General features: G+C 39.8%; 1 protein-coding gene across 1 annotated transcript in view; it reads right to left on the reverse strand.

Annotated features, from left to right (window-relative positions):
* Nucleotides 1-24,978, reverse strand: part of LOC128693278 (uncharacterized) — a 586,781-nt gene that overhangs the window by 442,306 nt on the left and 119,497 nt on the right. The window contains exon 2 of the mRNA XM_070104248.1: nt 15,288-15,420. Coding sequence (XP_069960349.1) covers nt 15,288-15,420 — 133 coding nt within the window. The remainder of the gene's footprint in view (nt 1-15,287; nt 15,421-24,978) is intronic.

Below are 24,978 nucleotides of genomic sequence, written 5' to 3' on the forward strand. Positions count from 1 at the left end.
CTCCTGCCCATTTGCCTACTGCTCTTCTCTTCTCCAGTTAGGTTTTTAAATGTCATTTTAATGCTGTTTCCTCACAGTCATCTTGTCTATATCTAGTAGACATGACTATAATTTTTAAGCTTGCTTTCTGTTGATATATCTTTGTCCGGCGCTACATGGGACTAAATGTTTAATTTGATGTGGAGGTGTTTGCCACGGAAAACCTCACGAACCTCTGAAAATCTGCTATCTCCTCTGTCACTTCCTTTTCCCTTGTGCACTATATGATCAACAGAATCTTCTGCATCTCGTCTTCCCAGTTCCTTCATCCTCCTGGAAAACGTGGATCATAAATGACCTCCTTTCTTTCTTACATTGCCTCTTCTTCCAGATTTCATTAGTTTTACCATTTTCCTTGCTGCTCTATTATCACCTTCATAGCCTTTCTGTCTTTAGAGGACATCACTACCAGTGACTTTTTTCCTGGTCTCCTTCGGCTCTTTTACTTAATCTGCAGGTTTCAGCGGTCTCTCTTCTGTAGCGTCTTATATGTCTTTGCTGCATTCTGCCACTGTTTCCTCTCAAAGGAAAATTGAACTGCTTATCAGAAGCCTCTCTAATTATTCCTACTTCTATATTATCTTTTAGCTTTACTAGTTCCTTTTCCGGCTTTAGGGCCCTTCCTCGTTCCACAGTTGCCCTATTTAACTTTCTGTGATTTTATCGCTTGCTTCATTGCGAATGGCTAATTTCTCTCTGAAGGGAATTGAACTTTCTCTCAAACTCATCTCTTGGTTGAGTCTTCGATAATCCATTATCGTTCACAAGTAGTTCCAACCTCCTCTTGCCTTTCTTGTTTTTGAGAGCGCCTTTTACTTGTCATTTTTTTTCAGTTTTCTATAAAACTTAATTTGCAAGTGTCTGTGACGTGGAGTGTGTGGTCAGGGTAGTGTATTCTGCAAGTGTCTTTGAGTTTGTGTGTTCCCGTGAACTTGTAGGTGTGTGTGAGCACTCGTGAATGAGTGTACTCACCTATTTGTGGTTGCAGGGGTCGAAACTCAGCTCCTGGCCCCGCCTCTTCACTGACCGCTGCTGGCTCCTCTCTCTCCCTGCTCCATGAGCTTTATTATACCTCGTGTTAAAACTATGTATGGTTCCTGCCTCCACTACATCACTCGCCAGACTATTCCACTTCCTGACAACTCTATAGCAGAAGAAATACTTCCTAACATCCCTTTGACTCGTCTGAGTCGTCAACTTCCAATTGTGACCCCTTCTTTCTGTGTTCCCTCTCTGGAACACCCTGTCTCTGTCCACCTTATCTATTTCTCGCAGTATTTTGTATGTCGTTATCATGTCTCCCCTAACCCTCCTGTCCCTCAGTGTCGTCATGCTAATTTCCCTTAACATTTCTTCGTGTGTGTGTGTGTCTGTGTGCGTTTGTATGTGTGTGCTTCTCCCTAGCTGACTTAAGTTATATATCTCTGCTGTTCATACCCCTCAAGGAAGGTTCCTTGATGTTGGTGAGGGGCTCTTGATTTAGGGAATTGGATCTGTGCTCCAGTTCCCCAAATTAAGCCTGAATGCCTTCCACATCCCCCCCCCCAGGCGCTGTATAATCCTCCGGGTTTAGCTCTTCCCCCTTGATTATAATAATAATAATCTGCTGTTCATAAACCTCAGCTGTTTAACAAAGTAGCAATATAACATACACAAGTTAGTGGGGGAAGCAAGCGAGTACATCACTGCAACCATTGCAGGCGAAGGAGAGCCTCACCGTAAACACTGAGAGGGGGCGTGTATTGAACTGCAAACAGGAAGTAAGTGAGTACCTCACCCCAAACACTGTGAGTTTACGAAATCCTAACCGTAAACACTACGAGGATGCAAAACCTCACCATAAACCCTAAGAGTGTAGGAAAACCTAACCATAAACCCAGAGAGTGTTGGAGAGCCTGACAATAAACTATTTGATTGTGAGAGAACCTAACTATATACCCTGCAGGTGTAGTAGAACCTAAATATAAACCCTGCAAGGTATAGTAGATCCTATCTATAAACCCTGCAAGTGTAGTAGAACCTAACTATAAACCCTGCAGGTGTAGTAGAACCTAACTATAAATCGTGCAGGTGTAGTAGAACGTAAATATAAACCCTGCAGGTGTAGTAGAACCTAACTATAAACCCGGTAGGTGTAGTAGAACCTAACTATAAAGCCTGTAGGTGTAGTAGAACCTAACTATAACCCTGCAGGTTAGTGCAACCTAACTATAGAGCCTGTAGGTGTAGTAGAACCTAACTATAAACCAGGCAGGTGTAGTAGAACCTAACTATACACCCTGCATGTGTAGTAGAACCTAACTATAAACCCTGCAGGTGTGATAGAACCTAACTATAAACCCTGCAGGTGTAGTAGATCCTATCTATAAACCTACAGATGTAGTAGAACCTAACTATAAACCAGGCAGGTGTAGTAGAACCTAACTATAAACCCTGCAGGTGTAGTAGAGCCTAACTATAAACCCTGCAGGTGTGGTAGAACCTAACTATAAACCCTGCAGGTGTTGTAGAACCTAACTATAAACCTTGTAGGAGTAGTAGAACCTAACTATAAACCTTGTAGGAGTAGTAGAACCTAACTATAAACCTGCAGGTGTAGTAGAACCTAATTATAAACCCTGCAGGTGAAGCAGAACCTAACTATATACCCTGAAGGTGTACTAGAACCAAAACATAAACCCTGCAGTTGTAGTAGAACATAATTATAAAGCCTGTAGGTGTACTAGAACCTAACTATAAACCCTTCAGGTGTAGTAAAACCTAACTATCAACACCGCAGGTGTAGTAGAACCTAACTATAAAGCCTGCAGGTGTAGTAGAACCTAACTATATACCTTGCAGGTGTAGTAGACGCTAACTATAAACCCTGCAGTAGTAGAACCTAACTATAAACGTGCAGGTTTAGTAGAACCTAGCTATAAACCTTGAAGGTGTAGTATAACCTAACTATAAACCCTGCAGCTGTAGTAGGACCTAAATATAAACCCTGCAGGTGTTTTAGAACCTAACTATAAACCCTGCAGTTGTAGTAGAACCTAACTGTATACCCTGCAGTTGTAGTAGAACCTAACTATAAACTCTGCAGGTGTAGTAGAACCTAATTATAAACCCTGCATGTGTAGTTGAACCTAAGTATAAACCCTGCAGGTGTAGCAGAACCTAACTATAAACTCTGCAGGTGTAGTAGAACCTAAGTATAAACCCTGCATGTGTAGTTGAACCTAACTATAAACTCTGCAGGTGTAGTAGAACCTAATTATAAACCCTGCATGTGTAGTTGAACCTAACTATAAACCCTGCAGGTGCAGTAGAACCTATGAACCTTGCAAGTGTAGTAGAACCTAACTATAAACCCTGCAGGTGTAGTAGAGCCAAACTATAAACCTTACAGGTGTAGTAGAACCTAACTATAAATCTTGCAGGTTCAGTAGAACCTATAAACCCTGCAAGTGTAGTAGAACCGAACTATAAACCATGCAGGTGTAATAGAACCTATCTATAAACCCTGCAGGTGCAGCAGAACCTAACTATAAACCCTGCAGGAATAGTAGAACCTAACTATAAACCTGCAAGTGTAGTAGAACCTAACTATAAACCTGCAGGTGTAGTAGAACTTAACTATAAACCCTGCAGGTGTAGTAAAACCTATAAACCCTACAAGTGTCGTAGAACCTAACTATAAACCCTGCAAGTGTAGTAGAACCTAACTATAAACCCTGGAGGTGTAGTAGAACCTAACTATAAACCTTGCAGGTGTAGTAGAACCTATAAACCCTGAAAGTGTAGTAGAACCTAACTATAAACCGTGCAAGTATAGTAGAAGCTAACTATAAACCCTGCAGGTATAGTAGAACTTTATAAACCCTGCAGGTGTAATTGAACCTAACTATAAACCCTGCGAGTATGAGAGAGCCTGACTACAATAAACCCTACGAGTGAACAATTTCATCACTTTAACTGGTTAACGTTACTCGCTGTTGTCTGATGCCTATGATGAACAAGACAACTTCCTTCACTCCACTAACATAATTACCTGTCAATAACGAAGTTTTTTTTCCCAGCTCTGATGAAGTGTCACTACCTCACGTTTCTTTGAAAGTAAAAATATATAATATGTAACCTGACATAGCTTGCAGTTCGACTGGTGACGGTGATGTTTTGTACTCCATATGAATGGAAATGTTTTTTTAAGGTGCTCACTCGGCGTTATAATAAGGCTTTTAAAATTACCAAAAGACTATCAATGAAATATTCTGAGTAAAGTCTAATTTTCTGTTCCTTGTATAGTTTTTACACAGTGTATATGATTTGGATCAGTATATTATAATAACACAAATATAATCGTTTATAGATGGCTCGATGATATTTTGTTCTGATAATATTCCTTAAAGCCTTTATTTGACTTTTAATGGGAACCCTACAAGTAATTTACAAACCGTGCGCACGTACGAACAATTATGTATATTATCTTATGAGTTATTTATAAATTTGACAGTGTACAAATATTTGATCTTGTTGAGTCAAAATACTGAGCGGCAAACTTCTAGCTAGCTGCTTTTTATATGCTCCTGGTGCGTCTTGGGTAATGTGTTAAGGCGATCGATGTTTGAGGAGCCAGGTGACAACACGCTCGGGACCTTGTATATGTCTGAGACTGCAACCAGCCAGAGCAAAGCACGGATCTTCTGCCTGCACCTTCCCTTGGCTCGAATTCTTTTGTTATGGGCCTGATAGCACACATTCTTCTTGGTCAGCAGCGCTGTGTATCTTATAACCCAGTGATATGTAACCTAATGGTTAGATTTAGGTTTTCTGATATAAGAAAGGAGGGGGTGAAAGAGTTCTTAAGATACGGAGGGAGGGATTTTGCTAGGAACAAAGAAGGCAATGGTAGAAGGAGCTTTAAAAGTAGGAAAGAACTGAAGAAGTGTGTAAGGAACGGTGGGTGGGAGTGTTAAAAATTGTGAAGCAACTGAGTTTTAGAGGTAGAAAGTGAAGGAAAGAAGTAGGGAGGGACGGAGGGAAGGAGTGTAAGAGGAGTAAGTAAAAGAGAGAGAAGCGGAAAGCTGCACACGGGATCTACCTCCTCCAGTAGTGGCCGAGATTAATTGGTTAATGGATTTCTCCGGCAATTTTGTAGCCAGTTCGAGCCATTTGTGGTCATGTGAGTTTATTGATTATGGGTCGGATGGTTCTGCTCTACTCCCGTTTGTTTCTACCATCAACGTAACTATTGCTTTCAATACTTCTACGCTACTATTACTTCTATCACTAGTTAAATTATAACTTCCAATTCTACTACTACTATTACTACTACCCACTGCTACCACTTATACTGCTACTTCTACTAATACCTTATTTTCACTGCTCTTATCAATACTAAGTGTATTGCAGTATTAACTTTATAAGTACTGCTAATTCCACTACATCTACTACTGCTTTTACTACAGCCATTTCCGTCTTTCACCTCCCTCCTCCCGGACTATCTTTGGGCATTTCCTGTTTTTCTTGATAAGTTCTGACTTAACAATGTTACAAGAGAGAACAATGTGTCGCCGCAAGTTCACTCTCCTAAGTGCGGTTTATTTTTTAATTATTCCGGTCACTATTTTCGGGATTAATTCTTCACTGATCACGTTTATCTTCCCTTGTATGTGTGACCTTCAAGGAAGTCATCCATCTTGACGGCTTCCTTGAAGGTCTTTATTGCTGATGTGTCGTACGTTGACCCTTTGTTCACACTCATCTGTGTCTCTCTGTTTCTCTCTTTTCATTGGTATTTCAAGTTCCGTTTTGACTTATATTTTTTGAATGATGAAAAACTTTACATCAGTGGCTGCCACATTTTTATACCCAACTTCTAATTTGTAGAGAAAACTTCAGATGGTTTTCAGTGCCAACTGCACCATTATGATGTCGTAATTCTCAGTCTCTCCTGGACCATTAGTAAGTCATAACTCCCAGTTTCTCCTGGACCATTAGTAAGTCATAATTCCCAATCTCTCCTGGATCATTAGTAAGTCATAACTCCCAGTTTTTCCTGGACCATTAGTAAGTCATAACTCCCAGTCTTTCCTGGACCATTAGTAAGTTATAACTGCCAGTCTCTCCTAGACCATTAGTAAGTCATAATTCCCAGTCTTTCCTGGACCATTAGTATGTTATAACTGCCAGTCTCTCCTAGACCATTAGTAAGTCATAACTCCCAGTCTATCTTGGACCATTAGTAAGTCATAACTCCCAGTCTATCTTGGACCATTAGTAAGTCATAACTCACGGTCTTTTCTGGACCATTAATAAGTCATAACTCCCAGTCTTTCCTGGACCATTAGTAAGTTATAACTGCCAGTCTCTCCTAGACCATTAGTAAGTCATAACTCCCAGTCTTTCCTGGACCATTAATAAATCATAACTCCCAGTCTTTCCTGGATCATTATTAAGTCATAACTCCCAGTCTTTCCTGGACCATTAATAAATCATAACTCCCAGTCTTTCCTGGACCATTAATAAATCATAACTCCCAGTCTTTCCTGGACCATTAATAAATCATAACTCCCAGTCTTTCCTGGACCATTAATAAATCATAACTCCCAGTCTTTCCTGGACCATTAGTAAGTCATAACTCCCAGTCTTTCCTGGATCATTAGTAAGTCATAACTCTCAGTTTCTTCTGGACCATTAAAAGCCAGGTCGTCGTAGGTTTATTTTCATACAGCATTGTAATTAACCTTTTATTTTGTAATTTTATCAATGCTAACAGTTCTGTATCATATAAGGATACGACTATGCTTTGTGGATGCTTACCCACTCAAGTGTCATCATCTCTCGAAGACACTTATCAAGATACACTTGTTAATTATTCCGAAGAAAAAACATTTAGTAGGCACAACGTTGATTAACCAGGTCATTCACCTGAAGAATATTAGAGTCAGGGGACACTTGTCTTATTCTCTGACTGGTAGACCACTACTACCTATCTTAGAAAAACGTTTGCATCATTGGCATCAAAGTGTTTCAAGTTGCGTATGTTTTATTCCATTGACATGTTTCATCATAAATCCGGCGGTCTCCCAACCCGCACTGTGGCAAAAGCAAGACATGATCTCCTTGTAAATATATACCAGTAAATATATACCTGAGTAAATATAAATCTTAACGCTCCCAAGGTAAATAAGACAGCTTTTTTTAAATCTGTTGGATTAAAAAACCTTAACATGACTTCGTCTTCTTCTTCTTCTTCTACATCTTCTCCTTCATCAACTTCTACTGTCCGAAATGCCTAGGCATGCTAGTGGCCTTCTTTGTAATTAATAATTTATAACATGTATACTACACATTGTAAGATTTACAAGGAAATAAACATTTTCATTTTCATTTTCCTCCTTTTCCCTCTTTCTCCTCCGAACATCACCTTACCATCCTTCGATGAGGGGAATAATTGAGAGATAAGGGGGTAGAGAGAGAGAAAAACGAGAGAGAGAGACGTATTGGCGGTAGAGTAAGCTGGCATGAAACAATCCAACCTTGTCCTTGATTGCCGAGTTGAATGGCTTCGTAGATGGTGAGTCAGGAGCAACGCAGTACGAACACACGTAGACTAGAACGTGGTTTATTGGGCATGAGTTCCATCAGCAGAGCGAGTACGGTAAGCCTAAGGCTTAAGGGGCAGGTGTTGTCCAGAGGGTAACCGTCGAGAGAGGTTGAGAGAGAAACAAATCCAAGATGGCTCCTTAAGAGCAGCTCTTCCAGCGAGAGATAAGTGAAACAGGCCTTGGCGGGCATTATGAAATTACGGTGGTAAGAACACCGTTACATAAGAAAGAAAGGAAAAGAGAGAGAGAGAGAGAGAAGGAGAGAGAAAGAGATGGGTCTATAAAAATAATTTTCTCTGAACACATGACAAAATAATATGATCCTGATTTACCCAATTGTGTCACAATCGAGGTTTCCATCAATGCGAAGGACTTCACACCCACGGTGAATGACATCTTACTGGGTGTGGAAAGCCTCCCAAGAAGGGCGAACGATTTTCCACCAACTATGAAAAACTTAAAGACCCGGGTAAAGGATCTCCCACGGGAGCATCGCGGAAACACAGACTGGTGGAGTGCGAGATGAGGAGCTCCAGACATCCAAATGTTACACTGTATCCATAATTGCGCACAATGAAATGGATAAATAATCTATTGCCCAGGAAGATAAAAAGTAAAACATAATTCTGCGCGTTAAATGTACGATATCTTCTGGGTCTCTTAATCTCACAAATGGGCGAGACTTTGGTCATAAAATATCCTCATGTTGAGGAAGAGCCTAAACTTTCTATGATTCTATTCTCGCCTCTTTATCTAACCAGTCTTCGAATTTTCTCATGTATCTTTTGAACTCTCTGCTAATTTTGTCCACTTTTTCTTTCAAAATTATGACATATTAATAGACCATGATGGACTGAAGAGTTTTCTTACTTTTTCTGTCCATTTGTGGGTCAGTTGTGAACATTTTCTTTCCTCTATCGTGGAGGTGGAGAGACGGGCGACAGCCATAATGAATTTAGTCTATTTTCTTTTTTCTTTTTGAGGTAGTTGGGGTAGCGTATCGATAAAACAGCTGAGCAGGCAGGTGAGGCTATTCAAACAATTTGTGGTTTTTCATTATGTTTTTGCTAAACCATTATTAAGATATATTCACAAGGAACAATATGACTTCCAAAAATTCGTACAGATTTTCAGTATTAAACCTTACATCGTTTAAAAGAGGAAAATATCCCAAAGTGAAAAAAACAGTAATGCATTAGGAAATAATTAACATTCCATAATGTATTGACAGCTGTGATAAGCCTCATGGGACAGGATAAAAACACAGTGAAAGATCAGCAGGTTCAGCTCATTAATATACCACATATATTAAATGTTAATATAAACTCATTTTTATATCACAGAGGATGAACCTAGGTTGAATATATGTAGATGCAGAAGGCTTGACCCGTTACCTCAATATTATTCTTCTTTAGCAGAAACTACATACCAGTTGGATATTCACCTGCAGTTGGCATCTTCCTGGGTAGGGCGAGACCTGTCGGTCAGTCACTTATGCCTGATGCATATATTCACCTAGCAGTAAATAAATACGTGAATATTAATCGAGTGATGTATGAGGCACTCTGGGCAGAGTGAGATATACTGGCTTGTCTCTTCACACTACAAATAAGAGGACAAATACACCAAAATCAAAACGATTCATAGAATAAAGATAAGGTGCAAGTCCATAAGTGACAAATGAATCGTAGAGGTGGTGACAAATGAACGAAGGTCAAATGGATAAGTATCTGAGTCAAATTAACAGAAACGCCACGGACAACATGACAGACACACAGACAACGTGAGAAACACAACAGGAACATCGTGATAGACACAACATGGACAACGTGACAGACACAACAGGGACAACGTGACAGACACAACAAGGACAACGTGCCAGACACAACAGGGACAACGTGACAGATACTTAAGTGGACAAAGTGACAAATACACTGGAGAGACGCAAGGATAAGGTGATAAATGCTCCAGAGGAAAAATGATAGATACAGAAGTGGCAAGACAACATATACATTAGGGACAAGGTGACAGATGCAACAGAGATAAGATCACGTATTAAACACTGACAAAGTGACAGATACAAAAAAAAAAACAGTGTGACATCTAGACCAGAGAAAAGGTGACAGACATGCGTGACTAAGTGACAGATACATCAGTGACATGTTGAACGATGCTCCTGGAACATGGTACACATCATCCTCCTAGCAACGATGCACCTGGAACATGGTACACATCATCCTCCTAGCAACGATGCACCTGGGACATGATACACATCCTCCTCCTAGCAACGATGCACCTAGGACATGGTACACATCATCCTCCTAGCAAGGATTCAACTATCGTACGCTGAACAGCGGATTTCTAGTTTCAGTTAGGTGAATTTTAGTTATACTGGGTTAGTTTAGGTTAGGCTTCGTTAGTTTGGGTTAGGTAAGGCTATATTTTGTTAGGTTAGGTTCGATTAGGGTAGCCCTTAATTAGGAAAGGTTAATTTAGGTTAGGCTAGGTTAAATTAGGTTAGGTTAGGTTAGTTTAGGTTAGGTTAGGTTACGTTACGTTACGTTACGTTACCCATTACCCATTACAGTTCCTGGCTACATCCACGAGATGTAGCCAGGAACTATGGCAAAACTTTCCAGCGTATTGTCGCCCTAAAATATTTCAAGGAAGGTGATCATATCAGGACGATGAGTGTCTGCAAATCTGTGCGTGAGCTCACAAGCATTGGTAATGAAGCAGCTAATGTTGGCAGACAGGATACTAAAAGACTGGCTCCTAATACTGTTGTTGTTCAGCTTGACTAAATAGGTGTGTAAGGTGCTTGGAGTAGCTGGGTTGGTTAGATCCTGCTAGTTTGTTCCGATAATAAATTCCTAAAGAACTGGTTATTTTCTCTATCTACGTTCTCTTTGATTTGCCAGCGATCTTCTTCATGTCCCCACTTGTGGTAGTAATTGGTGTTACCCCTTCCATGCCAGTGTGAGCACTGCCTAAGTGCCTGGGAGGGTGTTGTCCTATTTCCTGAAATTCTTATGGAATACTGATGCAAGGGGTACCAGTAGGTGTTGTAACAGTGATTGATGTCTTGTGTACTGATTGGTGCAGGAGAGGGGCTTTCAGATCCAAGGCTTTTTTTTTTTAAGCTTATTTAAAATCCATAATTTATGTAAAGTATACTACCCCCCATTCCCCCAGGAAGCGACCCACAACAGTCGATTAACAATTAGGTACCTACTCACCACAGGCAGTCCAAGAAAGTGGATCATTCTCAAGGTAAGAGCGTACTTCTGCCTCTTACAGAATCTTGCAACATCTACTGTGGAACAACTGATGATGGGAATGAATTCATTAATTCAGTCATTGTAACGGAAAACTTCGTGATCATTTTTCCACCGTTCTTCTTTCTCGATGAACATTTAATTTCAAGAGGCATCTGATTCTTTTATTCCTTAAAATACCGGCTAAGCGGTCTCATCATGTTCAGTCGGAAGCATGTTCTCCATGTACATATAATGCAGTACCGGCTTTAAATCGCTCCTCCAGCTTCCAGGCTTCAGGATTGCCAGTTGTCATTCAAAAATATATCTGACGATATTACTTGCAATGAAATCTGAAATCTGAATCTGAAAAGTTGGACGAAAAATTAACGCAAGAAATAATGACACTGACATGTTTTCCTCAACTTTTCATAATGAAAATACTTTTAAGAATAGTAACGATCTTCTTGGAGTTTATCAAGTATTCATTAAAATACTTTTGTGCATTTAGGGGAAAATATCTGGCCAGTAAGCTAGCCTAGCGCTCCTAGTTTATACCTTCAAAATACGCACTTCACTTTTCTCTTACATTGGTTCACCAAGATGAGGCTTTAAAATCTTAAAAATTTTAAAATTCTTCTTCTTTTTCTTCTTCTTCTTCTTCTTCTTCTTCTTATTATTATTATTATTATTATTATTATTATTATTATTATTATTATTATTATTACAGTAGTAGTAGCATCAGCAACAGCAGCAGCAACAGCAGCAGCAGCAGCAGCAGCAGTAGTAGTAGTAGTAGTAGTAGTAGTAGTAGTAGTAGTAGTAGTAGTAGTAGTAGTAGTAGTAGTAGTAGTAGAAGTGGCAGTAGTAGTAGTAGTAGTTCTATCGGTATCAACAACTCATAATGAATATGAAAATGGTGTACAATACCGACATATTGATAAGTAAGACACATGTGCAACAGTTAGGTATCTTTATTCCGAAACGTTTCGCCTACACAGTAGGTTTCTTCAGTCGAGTACAGAAGAAATAAATGATTAAAATAACAGGCAAGTTTTTTTTTTTTAACTTTTTATCAGAACTGTCAGACACAAAGAATTCTTCAACACTTGTGCAACCTTTGGACGAAGATCTTCTTCAACTAGTGGATGGTACCACTATGACCCCGCCTCTTCCTGCTTCGCCTCGTCTGACTACAGTATATAAGCCACATCTACGGCCCAATGCTGCAAAGCACACCACAACGTACATGGTTATAAATGACCATAATTTTTAAAGGGGTGGACCGGTAAGCCAGCGGAAGGCTTCGATCAGATGACCAAAGCTCGAAAGGCTGGTCATCATCTGACTAAGACCCTCGCCAGGAAACATTTGCCCTGTTTCCTGACGAACCTTACCTAACCTAACCCTATGCTGTACAGTCTACAAGATTTATGGACTGAACACATCGACTCCAGGCTGAGGGATTGATTACCTCAAACTCCTCCTCTCCTTACACCTTCCTACTTTGTATTGGACTGATGAAGCCACTGTGTGGCGAAACGTTTCCTCAATAAAGATTCCCATATGTTGTATAAGTGTATCAATCTTTAACGAGTACAGAAGAGTTAGCAGAAGCAGAAGATCTGTGAAGACGATGTAATCAGTCCATCACCCTTGAAGCCGTAGTTTTGAGGCGGTCAGTCCCTCAGCTTGGAGAAGAGTTTTGCTCCATAGTCTGGAACAAAGTGAAATTTAAGCAGCAGTACTGAGGGTGTCGAACCAGGAAAGAACCAGAAATAATGGATTTACGTTGGATAAATTTAGATATAGAAAGGACATAGGTAAGTACTGGTATTCTAACAGAGTGGTAGATGCGTGGAATGGTCTTCCGAGTGGGGTGGTCGAGGTTAGGACCTTGAGAACCTTTAAAAAGAGATTGAACAAATATATGAGTGCAAGGGGTTGGGTTTGGATGGTGTCGTGGGTCTTTCAACAAACCGGCCGTATCCCACCGAGGCGGGGTGGCCCAAAAGAAAAAACGAAAGTTTCTCCTTTCACATTTAGTAATATATACAGAAGGGGTTACTAGCCCCTTGCTCCCGGCATTTTAGTCGCCTCTTATAACACGCATGGCTTACGGAGGAAGAATTATGTTCCACTTTCTCATGGAGGACTTCGTGGGTATGGGAGTTAACTCTTGGGTAGTTTTGGGGAGGGATGGTTTTGATAAGGACCTGCCATGTATGGGCCAGTAGGCCTTCTGCAGTGTTCCTCCATTCTTATGTTCTTAACCCACAGGACCACCAAATCCTACAAGAACCAAGCACCCAGCCAAGCTAGGTGTGTTATCCTTGGTTCGAGGACATAAGGTGGTGTGAGTGCCTCTGAGCTAATTTCATTCTCCTCCCGTTTGGTGTATAGCCACAACAAGCAGCATTTTATATTATTGTGACCACGAACGAGTGGTATTGATCAATGACAACACTGCGATAGTCAAGGATTCGAACCCATGTTGTTTTGGCCTGCCTCATGGTGAGCGAATACCACTCGTTCGTGGTCACAATAGTATAAAATACTGCTAGTTGAGGCTATTACACCAAATGGGGTACTTATTAGCTTATTCCTCTTCATATTAAGAGAGTAGCCATTCCCAAAACAGCTGGCGATCCCTGGAAACTTACCCCTGATTCCCCAAAAGCATGCATAGGTGAATATTTGCATGCAACCTGTAGTGTCCAACTCGTTGTGATGTTTTGCCCTAGCACCTCCACCTCTGTTTCTTCACTATATATATATATATTACTCCTATTTACTGCGCTTCTTTCACTGATCACACTAATTTCACTTAATTATCTTCCTTGGGTGATATATGTGGCAACATCACCTATACTACGCTAGGCCTGCCGTCACTACTTTACACCAATATGACTTTCAAGTTCACTTATAAAATTGTGACACTCATCACCCTTATCTGACACAGGACAACTTGTAAATCGCTTCAGGGATTGTTCACTGACTCCTGACACACTTATTGACCCCTGCAGTATCCTGGGGTAATCCCAAAAAAAAACATTTAAACCCACAAAGAAGTATTGCTGTGACTCGCAAACACGCAGGGGCAAGGGGAAGCCTCAAATATGAGAAATAAAGAAGACTCCTGACTGTTTACAAGTGTGGTGTGTGTGTGTGTGTGTGTGTGTGTGTGTGTGTGTGTGTGTGTGTGTGTGTGTGTGTGTGTGGGTGTGTGTGTATTAATAAAATATTTGGTATGCATTACTCTGCTCACCAAACCACACTGGTCGAATACCTTGGCGCCCAGCTAATGCGAAACGTTTGGTCCAGAATTCAGGAAGGTAGCTTTGAGATTTTCGTCTCATCCAGTGCATGCATCGACCAGCGAGAGATATTTACAAAGTTTTGAATTTGTAGAACACGCGAAATATTCACTAACACTGCGACTAGCAGAGGACTCGAACCCATGTAGTTTTGACCTGCATCATGGTGAGTGAAAATCACATGATGCTCAAACCCACTGGACCACTCAATCATACAAGAATCACGTACCCAGCAGAGCTAGATGTTTTACCATGATCCCAGGGTGTGAGAATCTCTGAGCTAATTATATGGCACAATACATAAATATATGGCACAATACATAAAAGATTATGAATCTCCTCCGAAGCCGGACGCGAGCCAAGTATGCAGCATGCATTTCTCCTCTGGATGGCCACACTGAGGTGCTGGAACATGAAAGTGGCTGCCCTTGGGTCCCTGGTGGTGTTGATGAGTCTGGAACCCAGTTCTTTAAGGAAACGTGTGGCATTTTCTCCTCATGGTCTCAAGGTCTCTGTTCCCACTGCGACAAATTGATACTGTTGGCTTATGTCCCTGTATTTGCTGATTTTGTACTCCTCCCATGGTCGGCACCTTCACCCTGTCGCCCCACACTGTGATGCATGTAGGCGTCAGCCATCGTTGACACAGAGGTATTGTCCCATGCTAAGAGCTTGCTATTCCTCCAAGGATAGATGGTGACCCCGTCTGGGTGGTTTGCTGGGTTGTGAGTATTTTTGGCTGCTAGTGATTGGGGCTTCCTCTCGGCTGGGCATCCAGCTGTAGCAAGGGTTCTCTTTATGATGTCGTTGACTTCATTGTGTCTTGTATGCTAGCCCTTGGTTTTGGAATATATATATATATATATATATATATATATATATATATATATATATATATATATATATATATATATATATATATATATATATATATATATTCATTGGTACATGGGTGTATAGTATTGAGAGTCAGAAAAAATGTCCAACTTTGACTACCAGTTTGTGTGCTAGCTGGGAGTTGTTTCAGCCAGGTTACTGCTGAAAAATAGCACGTGGAATGTGCAAACAATTTAAATACTTACGTGTAGATGGGAGTGCCCGAGTCCTTGCTATAAAACATAACAAGGACTGGATGGTCGTCTTCCAAGGTAGTGGAGACGTCACAGGGTAGTAGAGCTTCTCCCTCCATCACAGCTGTCACGTTAACCATAGGACCTGTACACAGTGACACATTGTTAACATTAACATAATTGATTTCTCGTCACCAGCTACTTTTTATTGTTACATTGACATTTTTCCCAAAACTTTATTTAACAAAAGAAGGAAATACATTTATCACCATTCAGTTAATTATTAATTTTAATGAAATAAAGAGGAATTAACAGATTAGTTTGCTAGAAGTGTCTGCATAACTGACTTACACCTGACTCAACAAAAGTGCGACACCAAACACAACAACAGTCTGAAATAAAACAGATACTAAATATAACATCAGTAAGACATCAAACACAACAAAAGTCTGACAACAAACACAACACCAATCTGGCACCAACCACAGCACCAGTCTAACAGCAAACACAATAACTATCTGACACCAAACAACATCAGTCTGACAGCAAACACAATAGCAGTCTGACACAAAACACAAGAGCAGTATCAAACCAAAAGCAAAAAAAAAAGCCCAACACCATCACAACAATAGTTTGACACTAAGCAAAATAGTCAAAACCAAACATGACATCAATCTGACACCAAACACAACAACAGTGTGACAACAAATACAACAAGCTGACACCTAGCACATCAGTAGTCTGGCAACAAACACAACAACAGTTTAACGCCAACTCAACAAATACTTGCACCTAACATAACAACAGTCTGACACCAAAAGCAACTACAGTGTGACAAAAAACACTAAATCAGTCTGACACCAAAGACAATAATAGGCTGACACCAAAGACAAAAACATTTTACACCAAACACAACTACGGTCTGAAACCAAACACTTTAATAGTCTGACATCAAATACAGCAATAGTTTGACATCATACCAAACAACAGTCTTACACCAAACACAACAACAGCATAACATTAAGCACATCAACAATCTCATATGAAACACCATAATAGTCTAAAACCAATTATTACAACAATCTGAAGCCAAATACAAGCACAATTGGAAACCAAACAAAAAAATAGCCTGTTACAAATCACAATAACAGTATAACACCAGACACAACAACAGTCTCACTCCAGATATTATACAGTCTGAAACCAAATACAAACACAGTCGGAAACCAAACACTAGAGCAGGTTGACACCAAACACAACAAGCTGAAACCAAACACTGTAAAGAAACTAACACCAAACACTACTAAGGACTGAAAACAAACTGAACAACATTCTTACACTAAAGGCAACCGACATCAAACAAAACAACAGCCTGATGCCAAATTCAACAACAAATTGACAAAAATCTCAACAGCTTGACACCAAACACAACAACAGATTCATACCAAACACTAAAAGAGACCGATTCCAAACACTACATCAAACTTCCACCAAACATAAGAGACTGGCACCAAACACAATAAAATTCTGAAATCAAACTCAACAACAGTATGACATCATACCCAACAACAGTCTACATCTAATGCAATAACAATCTGAAACCAAATACAAAAACAGCCTGATCCCCAACACAGACATAATTTGACATCAAGCACAACAATATTCGTACACCAAACGCAACATAAGACTGACAGAAAACAGCAACAGTCTGATACCAACCCCAACAACAGTCTGATCACAAAAACAACAACATCTAGACTCCAAACACAACAAAAGTTTGACACCAAACTGAACAATATCATGACGCCAAACACAACAACTGTCAGACACCAAACACAACAGTTTGACTTCAAACACTACAACAATCTGATACCATACATAATAAATGTGTAAAACCAAACACAATAACAGCTTTACACCAAACACAGCAAGAATCCGATTCCTAACTCAACATCGGTTTTATACCAAACACAACAGTCTGTCACCAAACATAACAGCATCAAACAATCACAAAATAAAATAACAGTCAGACACTAAGCAGAGCAACAGTGACACAAAACACAACAACAGTCTAAGAACAAACACAACAGCTACATATAATACAAGAGTCTGATACGAGTCCCAACAGCAGTCTTCCTCCAGCCACAATAACTATAAGCACCCTGACAGTTCAACATTGTGACACTAGAAACAGCAACAACAGACATACCAAACTCAATAACAGTGTGACACACTTTTATAATCTGATATAACAGACGAAGGCAGTTTGACTTCAGCCACAACAACAGTCTCACCCTCCAGAAACAATAACTTCCTAATGCCAGAAAAAAACAATAGTTTGACTCAAGACACAACGAGAAGCATCCAGATACAATATCAATGTCACAACAGGAACAGCGTCAGACTAACACTTGACACAGAAAGAGCCTCATGATGCAAAAACACTACAAATGTAGACAGAGCAATAGTAGAAATTTAGACACAATAACTGTCACCAGAAACAGTAACAATCTAAATATAAGACACATTAGTCATTAGATACAAAAACAGACTAACATTAGACATAAAAACAGTCTGACACCAAACACACCATCAGTCTGACGCCAACCACAACTTCAGTCAGTTAAAAAATACATCAACACTGGCACCAAATACTACAAAAGACTGACACCAAAGACTATGATAGTCTGACACCAAATACAGCAACAATCTGAGACCAAATTCAACAAGTTTGATACCAAACTCAACAACAGTCTTACATTAAACATTACAACTGTCTGGCACCAAATATAGCAACTGTCTGTCACCAAACACGACATAACAATAGTGCGACGCCAAACAAAAATAGTCTGACACCAAGCAGTTATACAAGAAACTCAACATTAGTCTGACAACACACAAAACAACAGCTTCACACTAAACACAACTTCAACCTGACATCAAAAACAACAACAGTTTGATAGCAAATGCAACAAGAAACTGATATCAGACTGTCAGCCTCCAGACTGCTCAGTATTATGACACTAAACACATTAATAACAGCCTTACACCAAATGTAATAATAAACTGACATCAGGCACAATTATACTCAAAGACAGTTTGACATCAGACGCAACAACAGTCACCCTCCAGAAACAACAACTCTCTAATACCAGATAAAACAACCAATCAGTCAATCTCAAGACACAGTATCAGTGATACAACAGGCACGGCTGACACCAGCTACAGTAACAAAATGACGCTAGACATTACAAGTCAGCATCAGAAACAACAATAAACTGGCATAAGACAGAACAACAGTGTCATACCAGACACAAAAACAGTTAGCCTCCAGGTCAAAACAAAACTGACATAAAACACAACAAAAGTCTGGCACCAGACACAACAACAGTCTAACACCAAACACGCCAACAGTCTGACACTTAACACAACAACAGTCTGACGCTATACACATCGACAATCTGAATCCAAACACAACAACAGACTGATATCAAACACAGCAACAATCAGTCATCAAACACAATAAAAGTCTGACACCTAAGACAACAACCGTCTGACTCCAAAAGCATCAACTGTCTGACTCCAAACACAGCAACAGTCTCATATTTAACACAACAACACTCTGACACCAAACATAATAACAGCCAAACATAATAACCATATATAACAACAGTGACACAAGACACAATAACAGTCTGACACCAAAGGCAGCAACAAAATTCTAACACCAAGTCCAAAAACAGCTTGGCACCAAAGACAACTAAAATCTTTCATTAGAGAGAACAACAGACTGACACCAAACACAACAACAGTTAAACACTGAGCAACACAACAGTCCGACACCATACACAACAGCAGTCAAACACTAAACATAATATTCTGACACCAAACACAGTAACTGTCTGGTGTCAAACTGTACGTGTGTTGGTGTCACATTGTTACCGAGATTAGTATGAAACTGTTAATGTGTTTAGTGTCAAACCATTGTGTTAGACTACTGATGCCTTTGGTGACGAACTTTTGTTTTGTTTGGATTCTGACTGTTTTTTTTTTATTTGGCCTTAGACTGTTGTAATGTCTGAGACTAGATTGTTGCTGTGTTTGATGTCATTCTGTTGAGTGTGGTGCCAGATTGTTGTTGTAGTCTTTGGTGTCAAACTGTTGTTGCTTTGGTTATCAGAATGTTGTTTTGCTTGGTGTCAGACTGTTGTTCAGCCTATTCTTGTGTTTGGTGGCAGACTGTTGTTGTGTTTGGTGTCATACTGCTTCTTTGTTAGGTTTCAAATTGTTGTTGCATTTAATGTCAGCCTGTTGTCGTGGCTGGTGTAAAACTACTGTTGCTCTTGTGTCAGACTGTTGTTATGTTTGATGTCAGATTGAAGCTTTGGTTAGCGTCAGGTTGTTGTTCAGTTTGTTGTCAGACAGTTCGTGTGTTTGATGTTTGATTGTTACTGTGTTTCTTGTCAGACTGTTCCTTTGTTAGGAATCAGACTGTTATTGTATTTTATATCAGATTGTTGATGTATTTGGTGTCAGACTGTTGTGTTGGGTGTCAGTCTGTTGTTGTCTTTTGGGTCAGAATGTTATCTTTGGTGACATGTTGTATTTGAGAGTAGCCTGCTGTTGTGTTTAATGTCCGACTCTTGTTGTGTTTACTGTGAGGCTCTTGTTGTGTTTGGTGTTAACTATTATGCTTGTTATCAACCTATAATTGTTTTAGTGTCAATCTGTTGTTGTGTATGGTGATAGATGTTTTTATGTTTTGTATCAGACTGTTGTGTCTGATATAATTCTGTTGTTGTGCTTGGTGACAATCTGCTGTTGCTTGGAGTTAGACTGTTGTTGGCGTTAGACTATTGTTTGGAGTTAGACTATTGTTGTGTTTTGTATCAAACTGGCGTTTTCATTGGTATCAGCTTGTTTTGCTGTAGATGTCGGACCAATGTGTTGTTTGGTATCAGACTGTTTTTGTGTTTGGTGTTGTGTTTCCTGACAGACTGTTGTTGTTTGGAGTAAGACTTCTTGTGTTTGGTTTCTGAATGCTGTTGTGTTTGGTTTCAGGATGTTGATGTATTTGGTGTCACTGTTATTGTTTGTGGTGTCAAATTGTTTTTGTGATTAGTGTCAGAAAGTTGCTGTTTTTAGTGTTAGGTTGTTGATGTCCTGGGTGTGTTTGGTATCACACTCTTTTGGAGTTTTGTTTCTGACTTATATTGTGCTTTGTGTCAATATGTTCTTGTTGTTGTGTCAGGCTTTTCTTGTATTTGGTGTTAGACTGATGTTGAATATGTTATCAAACTGTTTCGGTGTTTGGTATCAGACTGTTGTCGAGTTCGGAATGAAACTATTGTTAAGTTGGCGTCAGGCTGATGTTGTATATGGTGTCAGACTGTCGTTGTGTTTGTCAAACTTTTGTGTTTGGTGCTAGATTGTCGTTGTGTTTGTCAAAATTTTGTGTTTGGTGTAAGACTGCAGTTGTGTTTGATGTCAGACTGTTGTTGACTTGGTGTCAGACTGTTATTGTGTTTGGTATCACAATATTTCGTGTCAGATTTATGCTCTGTTTAGTGTCAATCAGTTGTTGTATTTGGTGTCAGTTTGTTATGGTTTTGAGACTATTGTTGTTTTTGATGTCACACTGTTTTTGCACTTGGTGTCAGATTGTGTTGAGTTTGATGTTAGATTATTGTTATGTTTGGTGTCAGAGTGTTTTCATGTTGTCATGCTGTAGCTGCCTTTTTAATCAGTCTATTATTGTGTATAGTGATATACTTTTAATGTGTTTGGAATCAAACTGTTGTTGGGTTTGGTATTAGACTAATGTTGTGTTTGACGTTAGAGTGTTGCTGTGTTTGTTGACAATCTGTTATTATTTGGAGTAAGATTGATATCTTTGATGCCAGAGTGTTGTTGTGTTTCGTGTCAGAATGATGTAGTGTTTTATGTCAGACTGCTCCGTGCTTGGTTTCAGACTCTTGTTGTGTTTAGTATCAGACTGCTGTTGTCTTTGGAGTCAGATTGTTATTGTGTTTTGAGTCTGACTATTATTGTGATAGGTGTAGGCCTGTTTTAATATTTGGTGTCGGTGTTTTCTGTTTGTTATTGGACTGGTTATGTTTGGTGTCACACTGTTGTTGTGATTAGTATCAAACTGCTGTTGCGTGAAGGTCCGGACATTTTTGGTTTTGGGGTCAAACTACTTTTGTCTTCGATGTCAGATTGTTCGTGCGTTTGGTATTAACCTGTTGTTTCCTTTGGTGTTATACTCTTGATGTGTTTCGTCTCAGAATCTTGTTGTGTTTGGTGTGTGACTCTTCCTTTGTTTAGAGTTGTTGTTATTGTGAAACGTTAGTTGTCTTTGGTGTCAGACGGCTGTTGTGTTTGGTAACAGCCTGTTCTTGTGTTTGGCGTCAGACTCTTGTTGTGCTTGGTTCAGATTCTGCCTGTATTTTGTTTTAGATTTTTCTTGTGCTTTGTGTCAAACTGTTGTTATTTTTGTTGTTACACTGGTTATGTCGTTGCCTTTGTTGACTGTTATTGTTTTTAATGTCAGATTGTTGTTGTGTTTGATTTCAATTTGTTGTGTTGGAGTCGCCTTCTTGTTATGATTATTCACAAGATGTAGTTGACGTTTTAGTCAGACTATTGTTGTTTTATATCAAACTGTTGTTGTGTTTGGTGTCAGGCTGTTGCTGTGGTTGCTGTCAGGCTGTTGTTGAGTTTGGAGTCAATATTTTGTTGTGTTGTTGTGTCTGGTGACTGACTGTTGCTGTGTTTAGTGTCCGGCAATTGTTAGGTTTCGTATCAGACTGTTGTCGTGATTGGTGTCTGACTTTTGTTGTGTTCAATGTAAGATCGTCATTGTTTTTGCTGTTAGAATGGTGTTGAATTTGGAATGAAACTCTTACTGTGTTTGGTGTCAGACTGTTGCTATGTTTGGTGTCAAACATTTGTTGGAATTAGTATCGGACTGTTGTTGTGTTTGGTGTCAGATTTTTGTTGTATTTGGTGTCTGACTCTTGTTTTGTTTGGTAATAGCTTGCTTTTGTCTTTTGTGTCACACTGTTGTTCCTTTTAGTCTCAAACTGTTGTTGTGTTTGGTGTCAAACTGTTGTTGTGTTTGCCGTTAGGCAGTTGTTATGCCCTGCATTAAATTGTGGTTGTGTTTTGTGTCAGACTGTTGTTGTGATGGTGTAGGATGAAGAATGAGGCTAGTATGCAACATATGGAAATATTTATTGAAGAAACGTTTCGCCACACAGTGGCTTCATCAATCCAATACAAAGAAGAAAGATGTAAGGAGAGGAATTTGAGGAAATCAGTCCCACAGCCTGGAATCGATGTGTTCTGTCCATCAGTCTTGTAGAAATAACAGCATACGGCCGGGATAGTGGCTTATATATTGTAGTCAGGTGCGTCGAAGCAGGAGGCGGGGGGATCACAGTGGAACCATTGGACTGTATTGGACTGATAGTCACACCGTGACTATCAGTCCAATACAAAGAAGAAAGGTTCAGACTCTTGTTGTGTTTGGGGTCAGGGAGTTGTATTTGATATCGGACTGATATTGTGTTTGGTGTCAGACTGTTGTTGTGTTTGGTTCTGTTCTTGTGACTAATATCAAACTGTTGTTGTGTTTGGTACGAGCCTACTGTTGTGTTGTTTGATTTCAAACTGTTTTAGTGTTCTGAGTGACATGGTTGTAGTGATTTGTTTCAGACTGTTGTTGTGTTTGGTTCTGTTCTTGTGGCTAATATCAAACTGTTGTTGTGTTTGGTGTCTGAGACTCTGAATTCTCATTGCGCTTTGGAAGTCTTAAACATACTAAGTGTTCATGAAACTCCCTGTATTTTAATAGGGTTTTAATCATACAGAAATAAGAGTTAGAATGCCTAGGTTTAATATACACTGATGATCCTTTGTGATGAAACTTACCCAGCTGCCCGCAATATGTTTTTGAGAGTTGAGACAGTCAAATCTTCTCTAAGTATCACTCAGTCTGAGAAGAAGGTTCTGACATATCACAAATATACACCCAAACCTGGTGTTCCTCTCATGTCTGTCTGTCTGTCTGTCTGCCTGTTTGTCTGTGTACTTGTTTGGCTGTCTACCCTCTGGTTTGTATGATTTTGTAATCTTATCGATGATCTCTCTACTTTATTCAACATGTTTGGCTTTCTTTTCGCTAATCTGATATTCATTTACCTTCACCTTTGATGAGTTTCGAGGGTCTTTCCACTTCCGGAGCTCGGTCGTGAGCCAAGCTCGTCTGGTGCTAGTCTGGCCAATCAGGCTGTTGCTGCTTCACATATTCATCATAGCCTGGTTGACCAGGCACCTGAAGATACTTGTCCAGTTTTCTCTTGAAGACTTCTGCACTTGTTCCAAAAGTCTTTCTGATATCTTCTGGGAAGATGATGAATAATCTGGGACCACGAATGTTGATACAGCGTTTCCGTATTGTCCCCAGTGCATCCCAGCTTTTCACTGGGATTACTCTGTACTTTTTTCAATATCTCTAGCTCCAATGTGTTGTTATGGCAGCGTGCAGATTTGGGACCCGGCCCTAAAGTACTTTCCAGGTATATATTAAGACGTATCTTTCTTTCTTTCTCTCTCTCTCTCTCTCTCTCTCTCTCTCTCTCTCTCTCTCTCTCTCTCTCTCTCTCTCTCTCTCTCTCTCTCTCTCTCTCTCTCTCTCTCCTCTGCTCCAGTAAGTACATAATCAAGATGTTCAAGGCGTTCCGAGTAATTTAAATGCTTTACTAGCTTAATGTGAGACGTAATCGAACTCTGTATTTGTTCCAGCTCTGATATTTCTCTTGCCATGAACGGGTCCGTTAACACTGACCAATATTCCGGATGAGGGAGCACTATCGATTTGAAAAGTGTCACCACTGGCATTATTTATCTCGTTTTGAAGGTTCTTAATACCTACCCAGTCATCCTCCTGGCTGTCGTGACCTTTGTCTTACGATGTTCTTTGAAAGAAAGGTCAGTTGCCATAATTATTTCCAAGACTTTCACACGTTCCTTTCGTTCTATTTGATGATTCTCTTGAGTTTTGAGTGCAGTGTTCCTTTTGAGTTCATTCTTTCCATACCTAAGCAGCTGAAACTTTTCACCAGTGAACGTCATGTTGTTCTCCACTGCCTTTTGCTTGTTCACTCAGTCTCTCTCTCTCTCTCTCTCTGTCTCACTTTTTTTAATACACAAGGTTTGACAAGTTTAGGTTATGGATCCCTAGCTTTATTGACAAGCTATTTACAAGTTAAGGATTCATAACTTCGCTGACAAGCTATGAGCTGTTACCTACATCAGCTCATTTGAAAGAATTTATATTGTTATGAAACATACAAGTAGGGAACAGGATGAAGTTAGAGTAATCTGTGGGCCATCATATTCATTTGATCAATTGACTTTATCTCGTTGACATCATTATGCTGTACGAATGTGTTCCATACTCGAGTCATCCTGGGGATAAATGATCTCAGATGAAGTGATGTTCTCAGAGTGAAGTTGCTGCTTTCTGTCCGTCTTGTGGTATAGAAGCTTGCTTCTCGCTGTCCTCGAAGTAGATCCAAGTGTGGTACTTTGACAATGTTGGCCTTGTACATAACAGTAAGGCCACCCACATCCCTCCTGTGTTGAAGGCTCTTCTGAAATGGCAGAACTATCCAGGACGGGTCCAGGCGAGAGATGA

The sequence above is a fragment of the Cherax quadricarinatus genome, chromosome 90 (assembly GCF_038502225.1).
Source record: "Cherax quadricarinatus isolate ZL_2023a chromosome 90, ASM3850222v1, whole genome shotgun sequence".
Classification (NCBI taxonomy): domain Eukaryota; kingdom Metazoa; phylum Arthropoda; class Malacostraca; order Decapoda; family Parastacidae; genus Cherax; species Cherax quadricarinatus.